Here is a 24,301-nt window from a genome sequence, read left to right as displayed (position 1 = left end):
ATTCAAACTGCTGACATTGTGGTTAGCAGCCGCACCATTTAACCACTATGCCACCAGGGTTTCTCACCTTCCTATACACCTGCCTTTTGACCTTGGCTGAAATAATCTCTTGAGGCTATTTATTTGAATCTGTAAAGTAGTACTATTAATACTTCTAATTGTTGGTGTAAGAATACAATGAAAATGTATTTCAAGTGCCTGGCACAGTCTCTTATCCATCAGGAATGGTATCTGTTATTTTCATTTCCCAGTGTCATTGAACTTTTAAAATATATCGTTAAATTGTAGTTATGGTAGAAATAATTTGGAAACGAATAGTCTTTTCTTGAATGATGCTAATGTCAGTACTGTTAGAGGCTGCGACTTTTCATCTGCAGCATCTGTTTTGTTTGTATCAAAGTTTACTTATGTGTAAATTGTGTAGAACCAAAGTTTATTAGTGGTTAGGAAGCGGTGAGTTTCTGTTCTTGGTGATGGGAAATTTGCCATCAATTAAGGGTAATGGTTGAACACCTTGATTAATGTGATTGATATCACTAAGTTGTACACCTGAAAAATGTTGAATTGATGTGTTGTTGTGTTACAACAATTAAAAAAAAAACTTAGAAATAAAAATAAACCATTTGATAATTATTAATTTTTAATCTTGTAGAATAAAATTTGGCATCTGTTTTATTTTTTTTTACTATACTTAGAAAAATATTTTGACTGCTCTTTTATACTTAAGGAGTTTCAGTGCTTGCTACCAACTTTTTATACCTTTCTTTTTTTCTTATTGCACTTTAGCTGAAGGTTTACAGAGAAAGCTAGTTTCTCATTAAACAGTACACGTATTGTTTTATGACATTGGTTGCCAACCCCACGACATGTCAGCACTCTCCCCTTCTCGACTTTGGGTTCCCCATTACCAGCTTTCCTGGCCCCTCCTGCCTTCTCATCCTTTCCCCTGGGCTGATGTGCCCATTTAGTATCATTTTGTTTTATGGGCCTGTCTCATCTTTGGCTGAAGGGTGAACTTCAGGAATGATTTCATTACTGAGCCATAAGGGTGTCTGGGGGCCATACACTTAGGGTCTCTCCAGTCTATGTCAGGCCAGTAAGCCTGGTATTTATTTTTTGTTAGTTACTATTTTGTTCTATATTTTTTTCTACTCTGTCCTCTATTGTGATCCCTGTCAGAGCAGTCGGTGGTGGTAGCTGGGCACCATCTAGTTGTGCTGGACTCAGTCTGGTGGAGGCTGTGGTAGTTTGTGGTCCATTCGGTTTGTGGTCCCTTTGTCCTTTGGATTAATCTTTCTCTTGTGTCTTGGGTTTTTTTCATTCTACCTTGGTCCAGACGGGGTGGGACTAGTAGAATACATTAGATGGCTGCCCACAAGCTTTTAAGACCCCGGATGCTGCTCACCAAAGTACAATGTAGAACATTTTCTTTATAAACAGTGTTATGCCAGTTGAGCTAGCTATCCCCACTGGTTGTATTTCTGTGATGTCTTTTTCATTTATATACCTCTGTCCCAGAGGAGAAGATAAAATCTAGAGCCCTGATAATTTTCGAGTTTTTTTTTTTTTTAATTGGCATGCCCATTATAGGTAAAAAGGAAAATTTTAATGTTTTGGTCAAGATTTATTTGTTTAAATGAATTAATACTTAGATTCAAAATAGTTGATTAATATGGATGAGTTCAAGTTTGGGGAAAAATTGATGTAGATGGGAAGCGTGTTGCATTTAAGTGAAACATAGTTTCTTTAACCTGTTCTTCTTTTAAGTAGTGTTGTAAGCAGCTTAGGAAGCCCTGGTTGTGTAGTGGTTAAGTGCTACAGCTGCTAACCAAAGGGTCAGCAGTTCGAATCTGCCAAGCGCTCCTTGGAAACTCTCTGAGGCAGTTCTACTCTGTACTATAGGGTTGCTACGAGTCGGAATTGACAGCACTGGGTTTGTTTTTGGGTTTTTTGGTAAGCAACTTGTTTTACCTCACAAGGAGGTTACATAACTTATTTATGAGAAAAAATTGCTACATTGCATTTATATTATGCTTTCTGGTGGGAGAAGGCTTATCTGTAAAGTCTAGTAAGATTATAATCTTGGAGGAAAAGAGTTTAGCTGCCTAGGATCAGGAATGTCAGAGATATTTGGATCAAATTTGTATATCTTCTTTTTTCATTTTTCTTGCTACCAAACCAAACCCCGTGGCCATTGAGTTGATTCCGACTCATAGCGACCCTATAGGACAGAGTAGAACTGCCCCAGAGAGTTCCAAAGAGCGCCTGGCAGATTCCAACTGTCAACCCTTTGGTTAGCAGCTGTAGCACTTAACCAGTATACCACCAGGGTTTCCTTTTTTGGCTACATAAATGTCTAATTACATGAAACTGAGAACTTTCATGCTGATTCTCTTCTTGTGACCAATAACATTTGTTTGCATATTTTATTTGCTTGATTATATAAAACATATTAAAGTTGGAAAGATAAGCCATATGGGCTTTAGAACTATTTCTTAAACAAGGAGGCGTCTAAACCCTTTTCATTCTTGAAACTCTTGGGTAGTGGGATTATTGTAGTTTCCAAAATTGATGGGAAGGTAATGTAACTTTGATAAATGATCAGTTGCAAGCTTTCCCGCCAACAAAAACAAATCCAAGGGTTTGCCTTGGATAAGGACCATAACTACTTAGCACTAATAATGACATAAAAAGTGTTAATGAAAATATTAACAAATTAACTGTATTCAAAATATAGTGTAAAGAATTTAATCATATTAAAATTCTTAACTCTTACCAACTTAGTGTTACTTTCATGTAAAAAAATACTCCATGTATTTTATATAAAATATTTATTGATCTTGAAATTTTCTTGACAAAGAGAAATAAAATTTAATCAATTAGTTTTGCCTTTGTGAATCAAGTATACTAAGTGTTAGATCTGTCAATCAAAATATGTATGTGTAAAATGTATATATATATGTAATGCATGTTAAAATATTTAGGATGTACAGATGATATATATATTTTTAACTTTTAATGTGGCTACTTAGAAGTTAAAATTATGTGTATTACTATTAATTATTAATGAGAAACTACATTCTTCTTTTGACTAAGTCTTAGAAATTCAATATGTATTTTACTCATGCTACAGCAGAGGGAATAGTGTAATAGCATAATAAGCCGCTGTATTTGAACAGCTCAGTTTGGACTAGCCTCATTTCAGGTGCTCAATAGCCAGATGTGGCTAATGGCTACTCTATTGGACAGAGCTGTTCAAAATGCACAGCTTTTTAAATCACTTGTTAAAATTATGATGTTGAGTCTTGCTGGAAAAAAATGTAATGGTATTTATTAAATCAGTTTTTAACTGTGGAAAAATGTAGGACTGATTAATTTTCAGTGTGTTCAAGCATATTAGAGGTTTTGTATCTATGTACTTTTCCCCTTGTGACCACACTAATTTTCAAGGGAGAGATACATAATTTTGTATATTGTATTAATGTTATACTTTTGAAAGACCTGCATTTTTGAGTCATACAGGCAATGAGCTTTTTATTTAAATAGTAACTCTCTCCAGTGTTGAACAGCATGTGTTTCTGTGGTTGTGAGATATTTACAGTTTTCTGAAATACTGGTGGTGACTATTTTGTTTAAAGCCACGTTTTCACATTAAGCCACAGTATGAAAACTACAGAAAAGTTTGATTATTCGGGGATCAAGGATCAGTTTGTGCCATATTAATTCCACTGTTGTTTTGGAGAATGTTCAGTCTTCCCACCTTGCACGCATCCTAAGGAATCCTGTGTCCTTGTTTTGAAGAACATTAGTCTCTGTTAAGAAAGAGACATGGTGGTATGTAAATGCAGATATTAGTAATGAGAGCCATACACAGAGCATTTGGCCTTTCTTGGACTCTACCAGCCCACTCTCTGGCTTTGGTCAGGTTTCCATATACATACTATGGCTGTCAGACCTTCTTCTGTATGGATGCAAACGATAAGGTGAGAAGTAAGAGAAATATCTCTGTTTTAGTGAAGGGGACTAAAACATGGATGTTGTTTCCATGGAGATCTGAGAGCGGGAGCATGGCAAAAGAATAGCTTTAGAGTCTCACTTAAAACTGTAACATTAGGAGATTTTGTTCTTTTATTCATGCTTTAAGCAGTGTTGACTAATTGTTATGAGCCAGGCACTCTGCTAACTGCTGGGGTATACAGCGGTGAATAAGAAAGAAGTGATTTTGCCCTCACAGGACCTGCCTTGTTAATACAGTGACCATCAAACTTGAGTGTGTATATGAAGCCACTGTCTCCCCTCCCCGCCCCATCTACCCCCACAGGGTCTGGTTAGGTTTCTGTTGGGGCTTTGGGATCTGCATTTGTAGCAAACTTTCCTGGTGATTCTTAGTGCTGGTCCTTAGATCACATGTGGAGTGATGTCTTTTTAACTTTACAGTTGGGAGAACTGAATACTTTGTCTTTTTTTTCCCCTTTTTTCCTTCAGTATTCAGTTCACCAGGATCTGGCACACCTTTGACTGTTGCAGTAGATACGCTTTTCTTTAGAGTAACTGTGACCTCTTAATTGTCAATCCAAAAGATACTATTCAGTCTTTCACACGGGTTCTTAACCCAGGATCTGTCTGTTTTACTCCAAAATTTCAATGTTGCTCCCACCTTTCCATTTCTACTGCCTTTTTTTTTTCCTAAGGAAAGGACTGACCTGAAATGTCTAATTTCTCCTACTAGACTGTAAACTCTTTGAGGAGAGGGAAAACCGAGGTTACTGTGCTAGCTATAACAGTCAAAATCTGTAAATGGTTTCCCTTGGTTCATTCTTGGTTTATATTACAGACTGGAAAAATAGCTTATTTTTCCCTTAACCGTTGGTGAGATTTATTTTATAAAATACGAAAGCAAAGAGAAGATGAAAGTTGCCCATGATTCCATCACCCAGATTCCATCCCGGTATGTTGGTGTTACGCCTCAATTCTTTATTTCTATTCATGTGCATGTGTCTATATATCTGACATATATGTGCACATTTTTTATTTTTATATTTTTGTCATGTGCTTTTTTTCAGTGAACAATGTCATGAACATGGTTTCTCATTAAATATCCTTAACCATTTTATAGTATCTCCATGATATTTTGTTATGTAGACTGGATTATTTAGCCAATCCCCCTTACTTGGACCTCAGAGTTCTTCCTAGATTTCCCTATTTTAAAACTTGAAGATAGGTTTTGGAGCATGTTATAATTTTACGCAACGTAGTAATAAAGAGAGGTGGTACCTCTTCTCAGAGGATTTGATAAGAGATGGCCAAGTCAGCGAGCGATGAGGTAAGATGATGCCATTTGACACCATCAGTAGTGTGAGACCGATCAATTCCCCGGTTATTTACCTGCTTGGATTATTAAACTCTTTAGAAAATTGAGGTTGACTTTTCAAAGGGATAATTCTTAACTGTATAAAACAAGAAAGGATGAGTGTAATTATAATATTGAACTTAGCCAGGCTGACCAAATTTCCCTTGGGCAAAGATTGAGTTGGTTTGGCACAGCCGGAATAAAAATCTGCAGCTTGTACAGAGTGCCACCAAGTGGTTGGTCAGAGAGGCTGTACTATACTGCTCTGAGTCCACGTGGCTAGGCCTTTTATTTGAAAATGACTGGTCCAAATGTGGAATGTGTATCCCAGTTCTTTGCATAAGAAAATAAGGCAAAGAGTAACATATTACAAGTTAGACTTGGTTGTCAGCTGCTATTAGCAGTGTTAGATCACAGTGTGAGCCTCGGCATCTTTATATATAAAGTGGGGACCACAGGGTTCCTGCTTGATTTGTGTAACGGTTGGTAGAAATAAAGGGGTGACTCAAAGCCCTTTGGCAGGAATAAGGTGAAGACAAAATGTACATTCAGGACTTTTGTAGGTAGTTTGGATGGAAGGTTTAAAGTCTAATAAATTTCTCTGCCTTGCGTTAGGGTGGAACATGAAATGACTAGCTTCACAGGTACCTAAAATGCCTGTATGCCTGTGTATGTAATCTTCATAATATCTCGAGGCAGTTTCATTTTTAGCATAGTTGTCTTCCTTTCTTGGTGTTAATATGTAATAACCTGCACATTGAATGTCAGTATTGAGTCTTTGTGTGTAAATTATGACTGTATGGTTTAAAGCTATGGAGTAAAGTAAAAATTTTGCTTAGGATTAGTGTATCTTTTTTACCTTTTGAATTTTAACACGCAAACTGCTTTTCCGAAGTTATTTGATATGGTTATATTATTGTTTGGGTTATAAGTGAAATTAGTATAAGATTGCAGCGTAGTGTGGTTAAAGAGTAAAGACTGGAGACAGAATGCCCAGAGGTGGATTCTGACACTGCCACACGCTAGTTGTGTGTGGACAAGTTAAACTCTCCTGCCTTTGTTTCTCAGTCTGTAAAATGCTGGTTGTGAGGGTCAAATGAGATTATAGACATAAAGCCCTTTCTTGTTTATATTCAATTCTTTATGTCAATGTTGTTAGGAATCAGATTTTTCATTAGAAGAAAATATGCAAATAAAAGGCTTTAGCAAAAACCGATTAGTCTAAAATTTGAATTGAAAGTAATGAGTATGAACTTGATGTATTTCTCTTTCAAACAAAATGTGTATTTTCTAGCTCAGGCCTACGAGTAATGACCAACCCAGTAGCAATGAGCACCCTACTGACCAGATTGTGGTCTCTATGTACTTTGTCTGACTAAAACGAACCAGGGTTCTGTGTAGATGGGGATGATTGCAGGTGGGGGGCAGGAAATGTGTAAGTTGAACTTGGAATATCATGTTATAGCAAAAAGAAAAAAGAGCTCTCAAAGATAGATGGAATCATATGAAAAGACACAGGAGCCAATGTAAAGAGGCTCCCACTCGTTGGCAAGATGGGGCAATTTAAACCATCAAAAAGGTTGCAACTGATTGATCCATATAAAATATTTTTCAATGAATTCATAATAACACTGCTGGTCATCTTTGGATGATGTCAGGATACCAACTCATTCTGCAAACTTTGAAATAACCACGTCTTCGGACTCATCTGAAAGCAGAGATTTGAGGATAGGTTTTGCATGAAGTTTGTTCATGGGAGAGAGAGACGGAGATTTAGAAAAAGCCTGTGATGGTTATGTTATTGAGGTTGCTATAGGAAATGCGGACCTTTGAGAAATGTACAGGATGTCTCCCAGAATTATCCATCTGAAGGATGGAGGCTGGAACATTTATCTACTAGCTCTCACCCCTCCTCTGTAAGTTGAGGATTGTTCTTCCGGGTTTCATCTCCATTGCTCTGGACTCTTCTGAGGCTTTGGAGAAAGCCCTGAGGCAAAAAAGCAGAGTGGTGTAAGACATGCGCTTTGGGGTAGAGGGAGCTGGACAAGTTTATTGTTCATGGAACTGTCCATTACAGCCATGTATGAAATCAGAGGTGAGATGAGGGGACTCAAAACCACTTACGGCAAAAGGAAAAGAATCAAGTATTTATCCTGCTTTTACCGTACTTATTGTGTATCAGAGTACCCACATATTTGATGAGGGGAAGTTGCTTTTTATGCAAAATTCTCAGCTAAACACAAAGAATGATAGAATGAGAAAATCATTGCTTTCAATCTTGAATGAAATAATGAATTTAGGCGATGGTCATTAGTGGTTGCCAGCATCACAGAAAGACAACCAGAGATCATGTACCTCCTGATGGAATTATAAAACATCCATTGTGAAATATTATCCCTCACCAAACAAGCAGACAAAAAGCTAGTTGAGTCTTCAGAACTACCTACTAGTTTATAAGGAACGGAGAAGCCTTTAAACACCACCAAAGAGGTACAATCAGCAAAATCCCATCTGAGAAACTACAGGACAAATGACAGGGTTTTTTCAATTAAGTAACAAGGGGGAGAAAAAAAAGGAAACCTGTAGATATGAGAGAGAATACCAAAAAAAAAAAAAAAAACCAAAAAACAACCTGATGCCGTGAAGTCGATTCTGACTTATAGTGACACTATAGGACAGAGTAGAATTGGCCTATAGGGTTTCCAGGGAGCAGCTGCAGGATTTGAACTGCCAGCCTTCTGATTAGCAGCCATAGCTCTTTACCGCTGCGCCACCAGGGTTCCAACCAAATGCAGCGTATGGACCTTACTTGGATCCTGCTTTGAACAACTGAATTGTTTAAAAAATTTTTCTTTTAATAATTTGAGCATTGATAAGTTTTTGTTCATTTAAGGACTGATAATGGTATTTTTAATACTTAAAAGAGCCATCTTAGGTATTTTTAATACTTAAAAGAGCCATCTTTTAGAGATACTGGTATTTATAAATAAAAGGTAAAAGAGTGATAAATACAGAATTTGGGGTGATAGTTACACTGGGTGGCATGCATTTGGGTTGTGGAGGGCATGCAGATAGTTCTAATTATGTTATAATTATTTGGCGAAGGCAGTGGTGGTGCAGTGTAGAATTCTCACCTTCCATGCATGAGAGATGCAGGTTCAGTTCCCTGCCAGTGCACCTCAGGTGGCTCCACCACTTCTCTGTCAGGGGAGGCTTGCGTGTTGCTATGATGCTGAACAGGTTTCAGTGGAGCTTCCAGACTAAGACAGAATAGGAAGAAGGGCCTGGTGACCTGCTTCTAAAAATCAGCCAGTGAAAACTGTATGGATCACATCGGTCTGATCCCTTTGTGCTTAGGGACCCCCTGAATTGGGACCAACTTGACAGCAGCTAACAATAATTTGGTGTGATAGTTTTACACTTATAAAAGTGTCATACATTATCATATATCAAATTCAACATAGTAAAATGACGTAAAGGAGAGGCAGTTGGTAAAATCCAGAATAACTGTACAGGGTTTATGACCTAGAGCTGCCAAGTAAGTAGCAAGAAAAAAGAGTGAGGGGAAAACTCTCGTATTAGACTTAAGACATATCAAATATATACATTGTGCATCTTGTTGGGGTATTGATATGAACAGACTATAAAAAGATATTTATTAGACAATTGGAAATAAACATTGAGTCGGTAGCTGATATCAAGGAATTTTTGTTTATCACTTTTAGAAGCAGTAATGGGGTCTGATTATGTTGAAACAAAAAGTGTTATCTTTTATAGCTGCTTACTGGTATAAGTGGGACTTTATATAAATGCAGGTAGAGAAGAAACAAGTCAAGTGGTCCTAGTTGGTAATTGAAGCTGGCGATGTATACATATGGAGGTTTTAGTTTCTCTAGTTTAGTGTCAATATAAACGTTTCTATAAAATCAAGTTAAATCTGTTCCATTACTAAAGATTTTGAAGGTACCCTTTTGAGGCTACAGGATCTATTTTCTCTTTAATAGTTAATAAGTAGTTATTATGAATTTTCATGGTAACTAATACTTCAGGCTACCTCTTTAAAGTGTTAAAAAACAAACATGTTACTTTGAGGACTAAGGTGTGCCTGACCTCAGCCATGATATTTTCAATTGCCTCATATGCATGTGAAGGCTGGACAATGAATAAGACCAAAGAATTGATGTGTTTGGATTACGACGTTGGTGAAGAGTACTGAATGTATCATGGACTGCCAGAAGAACGAACAAACCTGTCTTGAAAGGAGTATAGCCAAAGTGCTTCTTAGAAACTAGGATGACGAGACTTTGTCTCACATTCCTGGGACATGTTTTCAGTAGGGACCAGTCCCTGGAGGACATCATGCTTGGTAAAAAAGACCACCCTCAGCAAGATGGATTGACGACAGTGGCTACAACAGTGGGCTCAAACATAGCAATGGTTGTGAGGATGGTGCAGGACCAGGCAGTGTTTTGTTCTGTTTTACGTATGGTTACTATCAGTCGGAACTGACTTGAATGGCACCTAACAACAACAACAACGGGCATTTTAAGACGGTTTTTATCTGTTAGCTTGAGGACTTTAAAACGAACTCTATTCCCATTTTTTCCCCTCTGGAGGAGGAAAACCCTTAAATTGTATATGATTAAATTATAAACGAATTGTGTTGAAGCTTCTTTTTTTAATCTGGGTGCTTAAATAATTCAATATTTTTCTATTCTTCCCTCCCCTCCCAAAACTAAGTGTGGCAGTTGTTGTTCTCACTACCTTACAAGCTGTAAGAAAATAGAGATCTTAGTAATTTCTGGATAGTGGAGCTTGTGTTTCTCTTCCCCTTCTATATATTATGGTAAATTTAAATTTGACCATCAATTGAGTGCTTATCAGGTACAGACACTGTTCTAGGCCCTGAATGAGACAGTGAGTGAGATCCCCTAGTTAGTCCATTCTGTTATAGGGCAGGCATCCTACTTAATACTACTTATGTGTGTTTTAGGAGGTGAAACACCAGTTTATTTTGCTGATAGCTAAGTTGAATTTTAATGATTTGGTAGTCATATGGTAGAAATAATTTATTAAAATATATCTATTTTCTTGACTCTTAAATATTTAGGATGAAATACAAATCAAATAACCTAATTGTCAAAAAGCTCAGGTGGGAGATGATGAGGTGATGGTGTTTTGATTGTGTATAGCTGTAAAAATGGCATGGGGGCCATATTTGACTTCCTCTAACTTCACAAAGGGGAAGGAGAATCAAGATCAACAGCCCAAGGCTGATTCTTATGAGGCAGAGGTCAGACATGCCTCCTCTGTCTGCCATCTTTACCAATTTTGATGCCAGCCATCTGTCCCACGGCATTCTCTACTTCTCTGCTGGGTTTGACAACTTATTGCAATGATGACACACAACTCACATTCTCACGATTATGGGATTTATTAGGGAAGTAACATTACAGTTCAGGTTCAGGAATGCTCAGGATACAGTTCTTCCATCAGGACAGCCTTTTCCCTGCTGTGCTCATAGGCACGCACCTCTGCCCAAAGGCACTCAGCTTTCTTTGTGGGCTGGGAAGCCTACTATGCTGTCTCCTCTGCCAGGTCTCTGCTGCTGTATCTTTGTCTCCTTGTTCCAGGAGATTCTCAGTGCAGGGATCCAGGGATGCACCCTCTTTTCCTGGCCGTTCTTCCTTGGCGGTAGTGGTGGTGGTGATGGGGTCTTTTCTCTCTTGCCTCTCGGGTGGCTGATTTTAAGCCCAGCAGGATGGTAAAACTGACTGATCCCTTTGGTATGCCACATTTCTGCATAGTCCCACCTAATCATTTGAGTGGGAGTTACAAGACCATAGCTAGAAAGGCCACACAAAAGTGATCCATCACGTCGCAGTAGGCAGTTCCTAAGTACAGTTGATGAACTGAGTGGGGTAGATATTCTCAGCTTCTTTCCTGGTTGAGGTTTGTGTTTATGTGGCGGGAGAGTACAATGCATGCCTTGGTTGGTCCCTCTAATGTGGAGCTTTTTGGCTCTTGTACTGATAACAGTGGAGCCAGAGGTGAAACTACTCAGAGTTTAAGGTTAGTTAATGGGTAAATAGGAGCTTGGTGGCACAAGTGGTTTGCAGTCGGCTAACCTAAACCCACCCAACTGCTCCATGGATGACAAACCTAGCGAACTGCTTTTGTAAAGATTTTTGTTAGTTGCCTTTGAGTTGATTTGAGACTCATGGTGATCCCATGTGTGAAGAGTAAAACTGCTTTATAGGGGTTTCGAGGCTATGACTTTTCGGAAGCAGATTACCAGGCCTGTCTTCTGAGGCGCCTGTGGGTGGGTTCAAGCTACCAAGTTTTCTGGTTAGTAGCCCAGCACTTAACCATTTTTGCCACCCAAGAAAACCTTATGGAGCACAGTTCTACTCTGTAACACGTGGGGTTGCCATGAGTTGGAATCTGGTTGACAGCAGTGGGTTTTTTTTTTTTTTTTTTTTGGTTTGGGTTAGTGGGTAAATGGGTGAAAATCAGTTTAGAGGCCAAAACACTAAGTGTATGAAAATACTTCTGTTTGTCTAAAATGAAACTTGAGAGAATCAGATAGTGGAAACTGGACAACTGTTTAAGGGAAATAATTATTTTGCCGAAACTTCCAATAAGTAAGTGGGTGCTGGGTGTACGTTTTACCGAGTGGATAGAAAGTCCTTGAGAAAACATGACTGATGGATTACTTTGACTATACAGAGATATAGTATCTTATTTAAAGAGTCTCTTGGGAGTCATTCTGTGAAGCGGGTGTTTGCTTTTGTAATATGAGCGATCACCTGCTAATTTACCTGAACTTTGTATGCACATTTACATGTGTACTTTTGGAAAAATTTTTCAGTAATATATACACGAGGAAAGATGAGTCTAATCAGGATAAAGTCTTAGTTTCTTAACACTGTGCTACTAATTCTTTCAGTATCAGATGCTTGATTAAAACAGATTAGTACTTGCATATGTGTAGCAAATAAGTCTTACCTCCTTGGTGGCCCAAGGTAAATATTTATACAACGTGAGCAGTGTTTCTGTTAGCTGAAGCAATATGTGGCAGTTTTTGAAATCTCTTAGAAAGTTTCTAAACCTACAGAAAATATCACACTTACATAAAAGCAGAGAGGTAGTACCTGCTCCATAGCTTGAACAACTATCAGCACAGGAGTTATTTTGAAATAAAATCCCAGGCTTGCAATGCATCTGTATATTCTGAGACTGGGTAGTGTTTTGAAATTTTTTTCCAAAATTGACATTTTCCATCACCGTCTCTTTTGTTTTTGTCCCCTGATGGTTGTGCTTTGTTTTACTCTCATAAAAATAAGGTAAAAGTGCTTCTCCATTCCGCCTTCATTTTATGATTACAAACAGGATGTACCTAAGTCTTCCTCAGTCTTTAGAGTCTCTTAAGGAATAGATGGTATCTGTGGCATTTATTTGCTCTCTTGCTTTGGCAGGAACGGAAGAGACAGAGGACCAAGCTATGAATTTAGTCTGAACTTTTGCTCTGCTTCAAAAAAAGCGAATTGGTCTGGAAAAGGAAATTGACTGTAGTTCTTATTCCTAATTCTAAAAATTAAGTACTTTTTTATTTCACTCTAGATATCCAGCTCAATTGCTAGTCTTTTTTTTTTTTTTTTAATAGCTGTTGTTAGGTGCCATCAAGTCAGTTCTGACTCATAGCGACCATATGTACAAGAGAATAAAACATGGCCCGATCCTGCACCATCCTCGTAATCATTGCTTATGCTGGAGCCCGTTGCTGGCCGTTGTGTCAGTCCATCTCACTGAGGGTATTCCTCTTTTTCACTGATCCTCTACTTGACCAAGCGTAATGTCCTTCTCCAGGGGCTGATCCCTCCTGATAACATGTCCAAAGTATGTGAAAGGAAGTCTTGCCATCCTCGCTTGGAGCATCTGACTGTACTTTTTCCAAGACATTTGTTCATTCTTTGGCAGTCCATGGTATATTCAATATTCTTCGCCAACATCATAATTTAAAGGTGCCTGTTCTTCGGTCTTCCTTATTCATTGTCCAGCTTTCCCATGCATGTGAGGCAATTGAAAACACTGTGGCTTGGGTCAGGTGCACCTTAGTTTTTAAAGTGACATCTTTGCTTTTTAACACTTTAAAGAGGTCTTTTGCGGCAGATTTGCCCAATGCAAGGTGTCATTTGATTTCTTGACTGCCGCTTCCATAGGTGTTGATTGTGGTTCCAACTAAGATGAAATCCTTGACAATTTCAGTCTTTTCCCCTTTTATCGTGATGTTGCTTATTGGTCTGGTTGTAAGGATTTTTATTTTCTGTATAATCAGGTATAATGCATATTGAAGGCTGTAGTCTTTGATCTTGATCAGTAAATGCTTCAAGTCCCCTTCACTTCGAGCAAGCAAGGTTTTAATAGCTAAGAGAAATAGCTAGTTGCTTATAATTTCCTTTCCCCTCTTAAGATGGTGTTTTTGGTAGGTGGTATCTATAGTACCAAAAAAACAAAAACAAAAACAAACACAAGAAACCCAAACCTGTTGCGGTCGAGTCAATTCCAATTTGTAGTGACCCTATAGGATAGAGTAGAACTGACCTATAGAGTTTCTGAGGAGTGCCTCGTGGACTCAAACTGCCAAACTTTTGGTTAGTAGGTGTAGCTCTTAACCACTATGCCACCAGGGTTCCCATCTACGGTACAGTCTGGCATAATTAATGTACTGTGTTTTCTTTTTCTTGCTCTTTTTTTCTTTCATGCCTCTTGACGTTGTTGGGAGAAGGAAGGGGTAGAAGAAGACGGGACGGATACACACACACACACGCCCCACACGTACGAGTGTGTGTGTGTGTGTGTGTGTATTTGAATTAAGAAAGGGGTTCCTGACCTTCTCTGTACTGCAAACTCATTTGGCAGTCTGAAATTTTTTTTTGAGAAAAGCAACTTTTAATTGTTGGAGTACTTTGTTAAAACACTATTTAAAGATGACTAGGATGTATCATTTCTGATTAAAAAAATTTTTTTATTGTGTTTTAGGTGAAAGTTTATAGCACAGCTTAGTTTTTTGTTAAAAAATTTATACCCAAATTGTTTTGGGACATTGGTTGCAATCCCTGCAATGTGTCAAGATTCCCCCTTTCTACCCCGAGTTCCCAGTGTCCATTGGTCCAGTTTTCCTGTTCCTTCCTGCCTTCTAGTCTTTGCTTTTGGGCAGGTATTGCCCATGTGGTCTCATATAATTGATTGAACTATGAAGCACATTCTCTAAAGTGTATTATTGTTTGTTTTATAGGCCTGTCTGATCTTTGGCTGAAAGGTGGACTTTGGGAGTAGCTTCAGTTCTGAGTTAACAGAGGTTTCCAGGGGCCATAGTCCTGGGGGTTCCTCTAGTCTGTCAAACCAGTAAGCCTGGTCTTTTTTTGTGAATTTGAATTTTGTTCTACATTTTTCTTCCGTTCTGTCTGGGACCCTCTGTTGTGATCTGTGTCAGAGCAATCAGTGGTGGTAGCTGGACACTGTCTTTGGCAGTCTGAAATCTTTTTAGGATGTTTTAAAATGCGTAAAACAAAACACATAGGGTTAGAAAGGAAACCAATTATTTTGAAATATGCTTAGCAAAATGTTAAAACTTGTGATATACTAATATGTGCTTCCTGACACAATAAGTAATATCTGGCAACATGACTGAATTTCAGAATAGTGAGTGTAGAAATTTCAAGATCTGTAACAACTTAACGTGATATGAAAATGTCTGATTTATATGGTAACAAAATTACAAGTACTGTTAAGCCTACTATGGTTTATTGTCCGTATTTATAATGGAAGGAAATGCTAAATTCCACTTTAGGGGATAGTGAAAATAAAGATGCGATCCCCCCTTTCAAGCTCATGGACTCCCTGAATTCCGTCCGTGGACCCTTGACTACAGTTCCAAATTAAGAACACCTGAACTAAGGCTTTGTCTGTGTCCTGGGATGCTTTATTTTAGGCTAATGGGCTTCAATTTAAAATACAGTCATAAGGCAGAAAGTTTTTCAAACATTGTAGCTGCCAACTGTAATGACTTTTAAAATAAGCTCCAACAGCCCAATAATATTGGGTCTCCAAAAGGCCTCAATATGCATTTTCTGAGTAGCCATGTCTCCTTGTTTTTCCTTCTTGAGCTGCATTTTAAAAATGTGTACATATATATTGGTTTATATTTAATACAAAGTGTAATATATTAAATAGTTTCTAAACTTCCATGTTGGCTATTAATGCCTTGTGTTTTTAAACATTAAAGCATAAATTTTTTTAAATTCTTCCACAGGATTCGGAAACTTCAGATACGAAATATCCCGCCTCACTTACAGTGGGAGGTAAGAATTTCTATATTTAAAATTAAGGTCTCAGTATGTAAGTGTGTTGCTGTTGGTTTTTCCAAAGACTTTTCTCCTTCTCCCAATTCTTGGGTGTGCTAGAACATAAACACCCTTCCTTCTTAGCGGTCTGTGTCTTGATTGGGCCGAGGGGTTGGGGGGGGGTTCCTTAGTAAGGTCACGGTCACGGTATAGCTTTTTAAAATCTGCTCTTTGAGGTGTGTTTAAAAGTAAGAGCTGACATAGGTTTCTTGAGTAACTGGATAATCTTCCTTGTACAGTCCCACCCTGATGGGATCTTGCTGATTTGAGATCTTTCTGGTAATCTGCCACTTGTATTTAAATATTAAGTGCTCGTTTAAATGCCTGTTATTTAAACTTTATTTTAAAATGTCATTGGCTCCCTTTTGCTCAAATGATGGCATTGTAGTGATTGCGTATAAACACAAAACTATTTTATACAGTTGACTGGCCTGTGTCAGCAGTTTCCAAAGCATAGCAGTGATGGTGAGACCTCAAGACTCCCGTAGTTGAAGAGATTAGAAAATGTCTGACTCTTCCAGACGATGGAACCTGAAATTTCTTAAAGCTTACCTTGGAGAACGGGTGCAGGGAAACTGCAGGGTTTTTTTTTTTTTTTTTGATTTTTTGATTTTTTATTGTGGTAGAAATGTATAACAAAACATTTGCTACTTTAGCCTTTTTAACTTGTACCCTTCAGTGACATTAATTACATTCATCATGCCGCGGGACCATTACCACTGTCTTTTTCCAAATTATTCCACCACCATTAACAGAAGCTCAGTGCCCCCTAAGCAGTGACTCTTCCTTTCTCCTTTCTTCCTGCCCTGGTAACCACTAATAAACTTTGGTTTCTATACATTTCATTATCCTAGATAATTCATATGAGGGCCATACAACAGCAGCTTTTATGTATTTATAATATAAAATCAAGAATAACTAGATTCAGATTACTTAGCCTTCTAAAATAATATGTGACTAGTCACCAAACGAGAACCCTCAACACAATACAGAATATGGTTAAGAGGTTTTTTGGAGGTGCTCTGAGGAGAGTAGATCTGAGGCCTCATTCTCCAAGGTCATTATTTCACACAGCATTTATTTTCAGAACCATATTATGGGGCTTAATCTTTGCAGGAAGGAGTTGCTTCTTTGGTATATGCTGAACATTTTTCAAGTTACATAGGTATGAAAAATACACTTTTGTATATGAAAACGGTGCCTTATAAGATTGAACTCCATACGTTTTCCTGTTTTAGGTTAACATTTCTTTAAGGAATTCAATAGCTTTGGGGATGGGCCTCCTAAATCAGTTTTGTGGTATCAAGATAACAGGTTTGATAACCTTTTTTTAAGATGGGCCATGTTATATAGGATTTGTTGCTTTGGAACTCTATCTAGTGTAATGTAGCTTTCAATGAAATAGCCCAGCAATAGCAGCCGATTTTAAGTAAGTAAAATACTAGAGTACTAGCATATCTGCTTTGGGCTAGTGACAGTGTTTTTTATAATTCATTCATAGTACCTTTTCAGATTTAGATTGCTGTTTCTATTGGCGGCCTCTCAAGCTTTTGCTTCATTGCATTCTTCCTCATTCTGAGGTAAAATTTGGTCTTATTCATGAGGCTAAACCTTTATTTGCCACATCAGACTTTTTCTTAGCCTTATTTCATTGGACCTTCCCTGTAGTCCTTTGAAGTAAAGTTGAGTTGATGTCATTATGTCCATTTTCAGATGGGCAAATATGGGTACACAGATTCAAAGAATTAAGAGCACACACTGAATTTAAGAATCCTGGAAATGAGACGTTGGAACTCACTACTTTCAACCTTTTAAAAAATTTTAAGGGTTGTTTGGAATATTTATCAACAAAAATTTATTGAGGGCTTGTGAGGAGTAGGATGAGCTATGGGGTTGTTCCCTTTCCTGGAAGACTTGAATGAACACCCTTTGTTATTTCCTTTTTGTAGAAAGATCACTTTGTGTATCTTTATTTGTACCTAGTGAATACATTGGCAGTCTTATGCCAAAGCCTTATCATAGTGATCATTTTGCATTTATAGTTCAGGGCTCCTTTTATGATGGAGGGATCAGGTTTTAAGTCCACTGATCAATCTTACAGTCATGGAAAGTAGAATAACCTGACATTATGTGCCTCCTGATTTGATATAAAGAAAACATGTAACATCATTTATGATGTGTTCTTGTCTAAAAGGAAACCTTGTGGCACAGTGGTTAAGAGTTTAGCTGCTTACCAAAAAGGTCAGGAGTTCGAATCTACCAGGTGCTCCTTGGAAACCCTATGGAGCAGTTCCCCTTTGTCCTCTAGGGTCACTATGAATCAGAATCAATTCAAAGGCAACAAGTTTGGTGTTTTTTTTTTTCCTTGTCTTAAAAAAATAGATGTTTGCATTCAATTTAGGTCTTATTTCAAGTTTACAAGAAATAGATCTGAAGAAATAGCCAAGGAGGCCTAGACATGGGACATTTCATGAACAAATGATGGTGGTTTTACTAATAAAGCAGTGGCTTGAAAAAAAGGGTAAGGGTGACTGTTATAGAATAAGACCTATGAGGATAACAGAAAAAGCAAGCATATTCCTACAGTAAGTTATATGTGAGCAGTGTTCCTCTAATGCCTCATACTGGTAGAAATGAATAAGGGACAGCTGTCGAAGGAGCACTAAGAGTACAGAGTCCCAGCCCCAGAATCAGAAGCCAGATTTGGAATTGAGAGCTTAATATTCAGACCAAAGTTCTAACCTGGAAAAGTGAAAAAAATTCCCTTTTGTTCTGCCAATCCTCTTGTAAGCTGTTTTCACTCCCCCCTTGCCTGAGGCTCTTGAAAAATAGATTTGGTATGATCAGAGGGGGAAGGGTCGTCTCTACAGTTACTAAGAGATGGCAGAGAGATCTGGATCCCTAGATACCCAAAGGGAGGTGTATGGTAAGGAGGCATTCTTGAGGGAAGGGGGAAGCGATGAAATCATGGCTGGACACTTGACTTTAAGCACCTTTGATCACTTTTCCGTTCGCGTTACTCTCTGTCTTAAATGAGCCCCATTTCCTAAATTTAAGAAATGTCTTTCTGTATTAAAAAAATAAGGCCTAAGGATAGGCCACCTCAGAGAGCTTTTCCTAATGTTAATGTATTGCTATTATTGTCCAGTCAAAATAATCAAAACTCCTAATGGGCTCTCACAAAAATGTCAAAAGGGTTACCTTCTCTGACGTGAAATATAAGACCCCATTAGTTATAGAAATGAAATGGTTATAAAGGGCAAGTTAGGTTCTGATTCTGGAGTCAGGTGAGCAAAGTGTAATGCTGTTTCCACAGTTTGTTGTCTGAAATAACAGTCTGAGCTACAGACTTAATTGTTTACATATATCACAGGGTTCTAAATACTGGCAGGACCCTGACATCTCCTATGACTAGAATGACTATATTTCCCAGTCAAAGATTTGAATATGTAGTCTGACAAATACTTATGGAGAATGCATATGTTAAAACCATAGTATTAGAAGAAAGATCTCAAATCAATAACCTCACTTCTACAACTTTAGGAACTAGAAAAAGAAGAGCAAAGCTACCAGAAGGAAATAACAAAGATCAAAGCAGAAATAAATAAAATAGAGAACAGAAAAACAATAATCAACAAAACCAGAAGTTGGTTTTTTGAAAAGATCAATAAAATCGACAAACCGTTAGTTCAACTAAAAAGGAAAAAGCAAGAAAGGATACATATAACTAAAATCAGAAATGAAAAAAGGCACGCATACTACTGACTCTATAGAAATAAGATTACTATGCTTGCGAGATGAGGCCAAGTAGTTATAACTGGGAAATTATATCATCCACATTAAACTTAAAAAAATACCTAGTGAAAGTTGAGTTGTAGACGTCAGAAACTTACGGAAGATTAGTGACAACTCCTTAAATCTGTTAAGGTCACAGTAAACCAAAGAAAAACTAAGCCAGTTGTCATCAAATCAATTCTGACTCATGGTGACCTCATGTGTGTGGAATAGAATTACACGCCATTGGGTTTTCAAGGCTGTTACCTTTCAGAAGCAGATCACCAGGCCTGCCTTCTGAGTTGCCTCTGGGTGGGTTCAAGCCACCAACCTTTCTAGTTAGTAGTAGAACACTTAACCATTTGTTTTACCCAGGGACTCCGTGGTTGCAATGAAATCTGTTATTCCATTCCAGAGTGGACTCTGAGTGGTGTAAGACAGATTGAATATAGGAGACTTTCCTGGCTGTGCTACTAGGAAGTAAAAATAGCCGCATCATTTTGCTACACCTTGGCAGAAGAAGGAAAAAAAAAAAATGGTCTTTATTTAGAAGAAATAAGGAAGTAAACAGGGAAATAGAGACACCATGTTATTTAGTTTGAGGGAAACCAGACAATACCGTAGTTAATTAATATAATATAGCTGAGAGGGAACCTCACTGTAAGCCTTGGATGTATGTGTGTTGACAATGAGAAGATTGGCTTGTGTGTTGGGTGAAAGCTTTAAGCAAAAGTGATGAGCCTGTTAGGTGAAGTCCCTGTTAGGTTAAATGTTGACTTCTTCTGGGGCATCTTCTGTCCAAGTGTTGTTCTTCCTTTGGCCTGTAGTCAAATGCTATCTGGTCCATAATGGATACATGAATTAATGTAGAATAGAAATTGAGTGAGAGAAAAAGCATTTGAAGTATAATTGACAGCATTTGAAGTATAATTGACAATGTAAAGCTAAGGATGTGAGATACTTTAACTTAGTCGAAGAGAGGATGACATCTCTGGATACAGTGGCATTGGTATTAAATATGAACTGAGTAAGAAGGAGCCATGGGAGGCACTGATGTTAAATATTAGAAATAACCCAGTTAGAGGTTGCCTTTTGCAACAGACAGCTTGGAGTTATAAATAAAAGTAGTAGCAGATAAATACAGTGTTCTGTGTAGGTGATTTTTAAACTTTAAAGGGAGATGGTTATGGTGGAAGACTGGTGTATGAATGTAGATAAAGATTGTTGTTAGGTGCCATTGAGTTAGACTCATAGTGACCCTGTGTGACAGAGTAGAACTAACCTATAGGGTTTTCTAGGCTGCAATCTTTACAGCCACTGGGTAGATTTAAGCTGTCAGCATTTCGGTTAGTGGCCTTGTGCTTAACCGTTGTGAGACCAGGGCTCCTTTTGAACATAGAGCTATTCCAAGGTGGCACAGAACCTTGCCTGTTAGTTCCCTCTTTGACCCCAGAGAAGCCCCTGGGGAGGTTTTGTGGAAATATTTTAATATTACTATGGCATCAGTGAGTTTGAGCATGAACAGTTGTTAGAGGTAGTTGACTTTCACCAGAAAGTTTTGAAGGAACTTAATAGGCAATTAAAGAAACTATTGACCCAGATAGATGAATTTTATTCACAGTGGCCTGACTTTGAACACGTATATGCTGGGCATTGAATTAACCCGTTTTAATATTCACAGTAGTTCACGTCCCCACTTTACAGATAAAGCAGTTGAGTCACAGAGAGGTGATGTAACTTACCCAAGGTCACACAGCTGGAAAGCCAGAGTGTCTTCTCTCAACCAGGTTATTCTAACTAAAGTTATTATGGTTTATTTGCTTTCAGCATGCCTTTCAGAGTTTGACAGTGAATGCAGTAGAAACTGGATCCTCCCTAGGTCTGGAGGAAATATGTGGTTATGAGTGATGAATGGGCTTAGATAATTCATGGAAGTTACTGGTAAATTCTTCCATTTAGAGAACCATAGACAATAGAGTTCTTCATGGATTGTCACTCTGGGATGGGTATGACTTTATCTCATTAGAAACGATCTGGAGAAAGGTGTGGAGAGAGATACCAGAATTTTCTTATGACCTGTATGCGAGCACTCCTGTGTGAGAAAGTGCTAGGCAAGCATTTCTGGCCTCAAGCTGTTCCCTGCATGTGTTTACTGTGTCCTAGCACTATATAGTGCCTTGACTTTTGTTCTGTGCTTCCGTAGTTCTTCTGAGATGATCATCTCCAAGGTCTCCAGACCCTTGATTTAAACCATTTATTGTGGGAAATTTCAAATGTACAGAAAAAAGGAACTTACATAATAAAACCCAGCCTCAACCATTATTAACATATGGTCAGCCAGTCTTGTTTCATCTATACCTCTACCCTCTTTCTCTTTTCCAGATTATTTTGGAGCAAATTCTAGATATCATATCACTTCATCAGGAAATACTTAAGTATGTATCTCTAGAAGATAGTATTTCTTTCAAAAATTCACTAATAGTAACTTTCAAATATCAAATCTAGTTGTATGTTAGAAAAAATCACATATAGGACACTGGAGAACTGCCCCATAGGGTTTCCAAGGAATGGCTGGTGGATTCGAACTGCCGACTTTTTGGCTAGCAGCTTGATCTCTTAACCACTGGACCACCAGGGCTCCTATTAAATTAATAGTAACTCTTAAATATTAAATCTCGTCTGCATTCAGATTTCCTTGATTATATTAGGTTTTTTTTTTTTTTAAAGTTGATTTATTTGAGTCAGGATCCAGACAAAATGTTTTTGGTTAATCTCCTTCAACTTTTTTAATCAATAGGTTCTCCTTCTCTCTCTTCTTGTGCAGTGTATTTGTTGAAGTCGGGTTATTTGCTCTGTATTTACATTCCTATTTTGCTGAAGTACATTCATGTGTGTGGTCATTTAACACATGCTCCTGTGACCCTTAGGGGACCTGGATTAGATTCAAGTTCACTTTTTGCTTGCTTGTTTGTACAATACAAAGTAATAAGTAGTTATATATTCTTTCAGCAGGAGGTACATAATGCCTGTCCCCCTTTGTGGTGTGAAATGCAGTTGTATATTGCTTAAGTTCATTGTTTTGTGGTTGCAGGTTGGTAATGATTCTAATTCTGTTTATTTATTGTAAAGAAAACTTGCCATCATCAGTTGTTCTACTTCCCTAAGGTGCAGTTTGTATAAGAGAGACAGGACAAATGGTTGATTCTTTCCATTGACTTACAACCTTTTGTACATGTGGGTTACTTGGCATCCCCCGTGATCCGCTCAGTATTTCTGGTTCTCTGGGGCTTTAGTTACCCTGATTAGTTGTACACTTCCCATAGCTGCACCCACATCCAGAGCTAAGAGTAGCAGGAGGACAGGAAAAAAAGCCAGCAGGGTTCAGCCCATCCTCTTAGAACCATAGCTTCCCTGACCAGAGGGGCATTTTCCCGTCCCTCAGATTATCAGGTCCCCTTCTGCACTCCTCCAGCCAGAACAAGAGGGCTTCTCTTAGAGTGCTGTCTGTCTGTACCGCTGATGACTTCCAGGTTTTGTGCTGTGGTGAGCCAGGCCAGGGGACACTGGAGGAAAGGTTCGGAGGTACTTCAGATTCCACAATCCACCTGCTGTCATTTACTTTTCTGAGTATTAAATAGCTGCTCCATACATTCTGCCCAGATTTTGTAGCTGTAGTCGGTGGAAGACACAGGTGGAATGTGCCTATTCTGCTTAAATGGTTTCTCTGGATACAGTTTTTCATTCCTTCTAAATTTCAAGTGTATAAAAACCTTCACTTGTTCCTCTTATTCTTACCTCTAATGTTAATGAACAAAATACCAGGGTTAACAGGGAGAATGGAGAAGTCCCTAGGGCAGGGGCTTAGAACAAGTAAAACCAAATGAGAATGGCAGGGCACTCTTTTTTTTTTTTAGCAGCAGCAACCAGAAAGTCAAGGGTTGCCTCAGTTCTAAGGGCTTTTTCCAGCTCTGTGTTTTTGCATTACCGAGTGGCCTACTTTGTCAGAGCTGATGTTCACTCAGATACTCAGTCTTTCCATGTGGGGGTGAAAACGTCAGTACTTTTCAGTGGTCTTTCCTAGCTGCCATATACTGACATCTCTTCAGAGTTCCTTAGTTTTTGATTCCTGTACCATGCTATCGTATAGATACAAGGAGAGGTGCTCAGTAAGTGTTGGTTGAAAACAGGCCTACATTTATCTATTTGTATTCATTTTTACTATCATATTCTTGGAGCCCTAGTGGCACAGTGGTTAAGTGATATGGCTGCTAACCAAAAGGTCGGCAATTTGAATCTACCAGCATTCCTTGGAATCCTTATGGAGCCATTCTACTTTGTAGGTTTGCTTTGGGTTGTAATCGAAGCTCTCATTCCCACCATTCTTCACTGCTCTCCTGAGAAGTTTTAGATGAGCTTAATAGCGTACACTTGGGGAGTGACAGCCATGGGCCAGGCTGTATGCACAACTCTTAGGTGGATTCTCATTTGATTCTTAAAGCCAACACTAGATATTGGAAGAAATTAGTGCTATTCCTATTTTAAAGAGGAAGTAACTGAGGAATGGAGGAAAAAGTAACTTGCCAAGATCTTCGAATTAACATTGCCTGAGTGGGATTGAAACCAGGCACCCTGACCCAAAAGCTCCATTTCTTAGCTGCTGCTAAGTAAACTGTATATTGTCCTGTCATCTCATATGTAAAAATAAAGTTGGCTTCTGAGATCCCCTGGAAGTTGCTTTATGACTTTACGATACTATGCTCATCGGTATGTT

General features: G+C 38.3%; 1 protein-coding gene across 2 annotated transcripts in view; it reads left to right on the top strand.

Moving 5' to 3' along the window:
- Positions 1-24,301, top strand: part of IGF2BP3 (insulin like growth factor 2 mRNA binding protein 3) — a 128,813-nt gene that overhangs the window by 31,261 nt on the left and 73,251 nt on the right. For both annotated transcript variants that reach the window (XM_049894153.1, XM_049894154.1), the window contains one exon: positions 15,666-15,714. In XM_049894153.1, coding sequence (XP_049750110.1) covers positions 15,666-15,714 — 49 coding nt within the window. The remainder of the gene's footprint in view (positions 1-15,665; positions 15,715-24,301) is intronic.

Source organism: Elephas maximus, chromosome 8, assembly GCF_024166365.1.
Source record: "Elephas maximus indicus isolate mEleMax1 chromosome 8, mEleMax1 primary haplotype, whole genome shotgun sequence".
Taxonomy (NCBI): domain Eukaryota; kingdom Metazoa; phylum Chordata; class Mammalia; order Proboscidea; family Elephantidae; genus Elephas; species Elephas maximus.
Note: the sequence above shows the minus strand (reverse complement) of the source record. Positions and strands in the feature narration are given on the sequence as shown.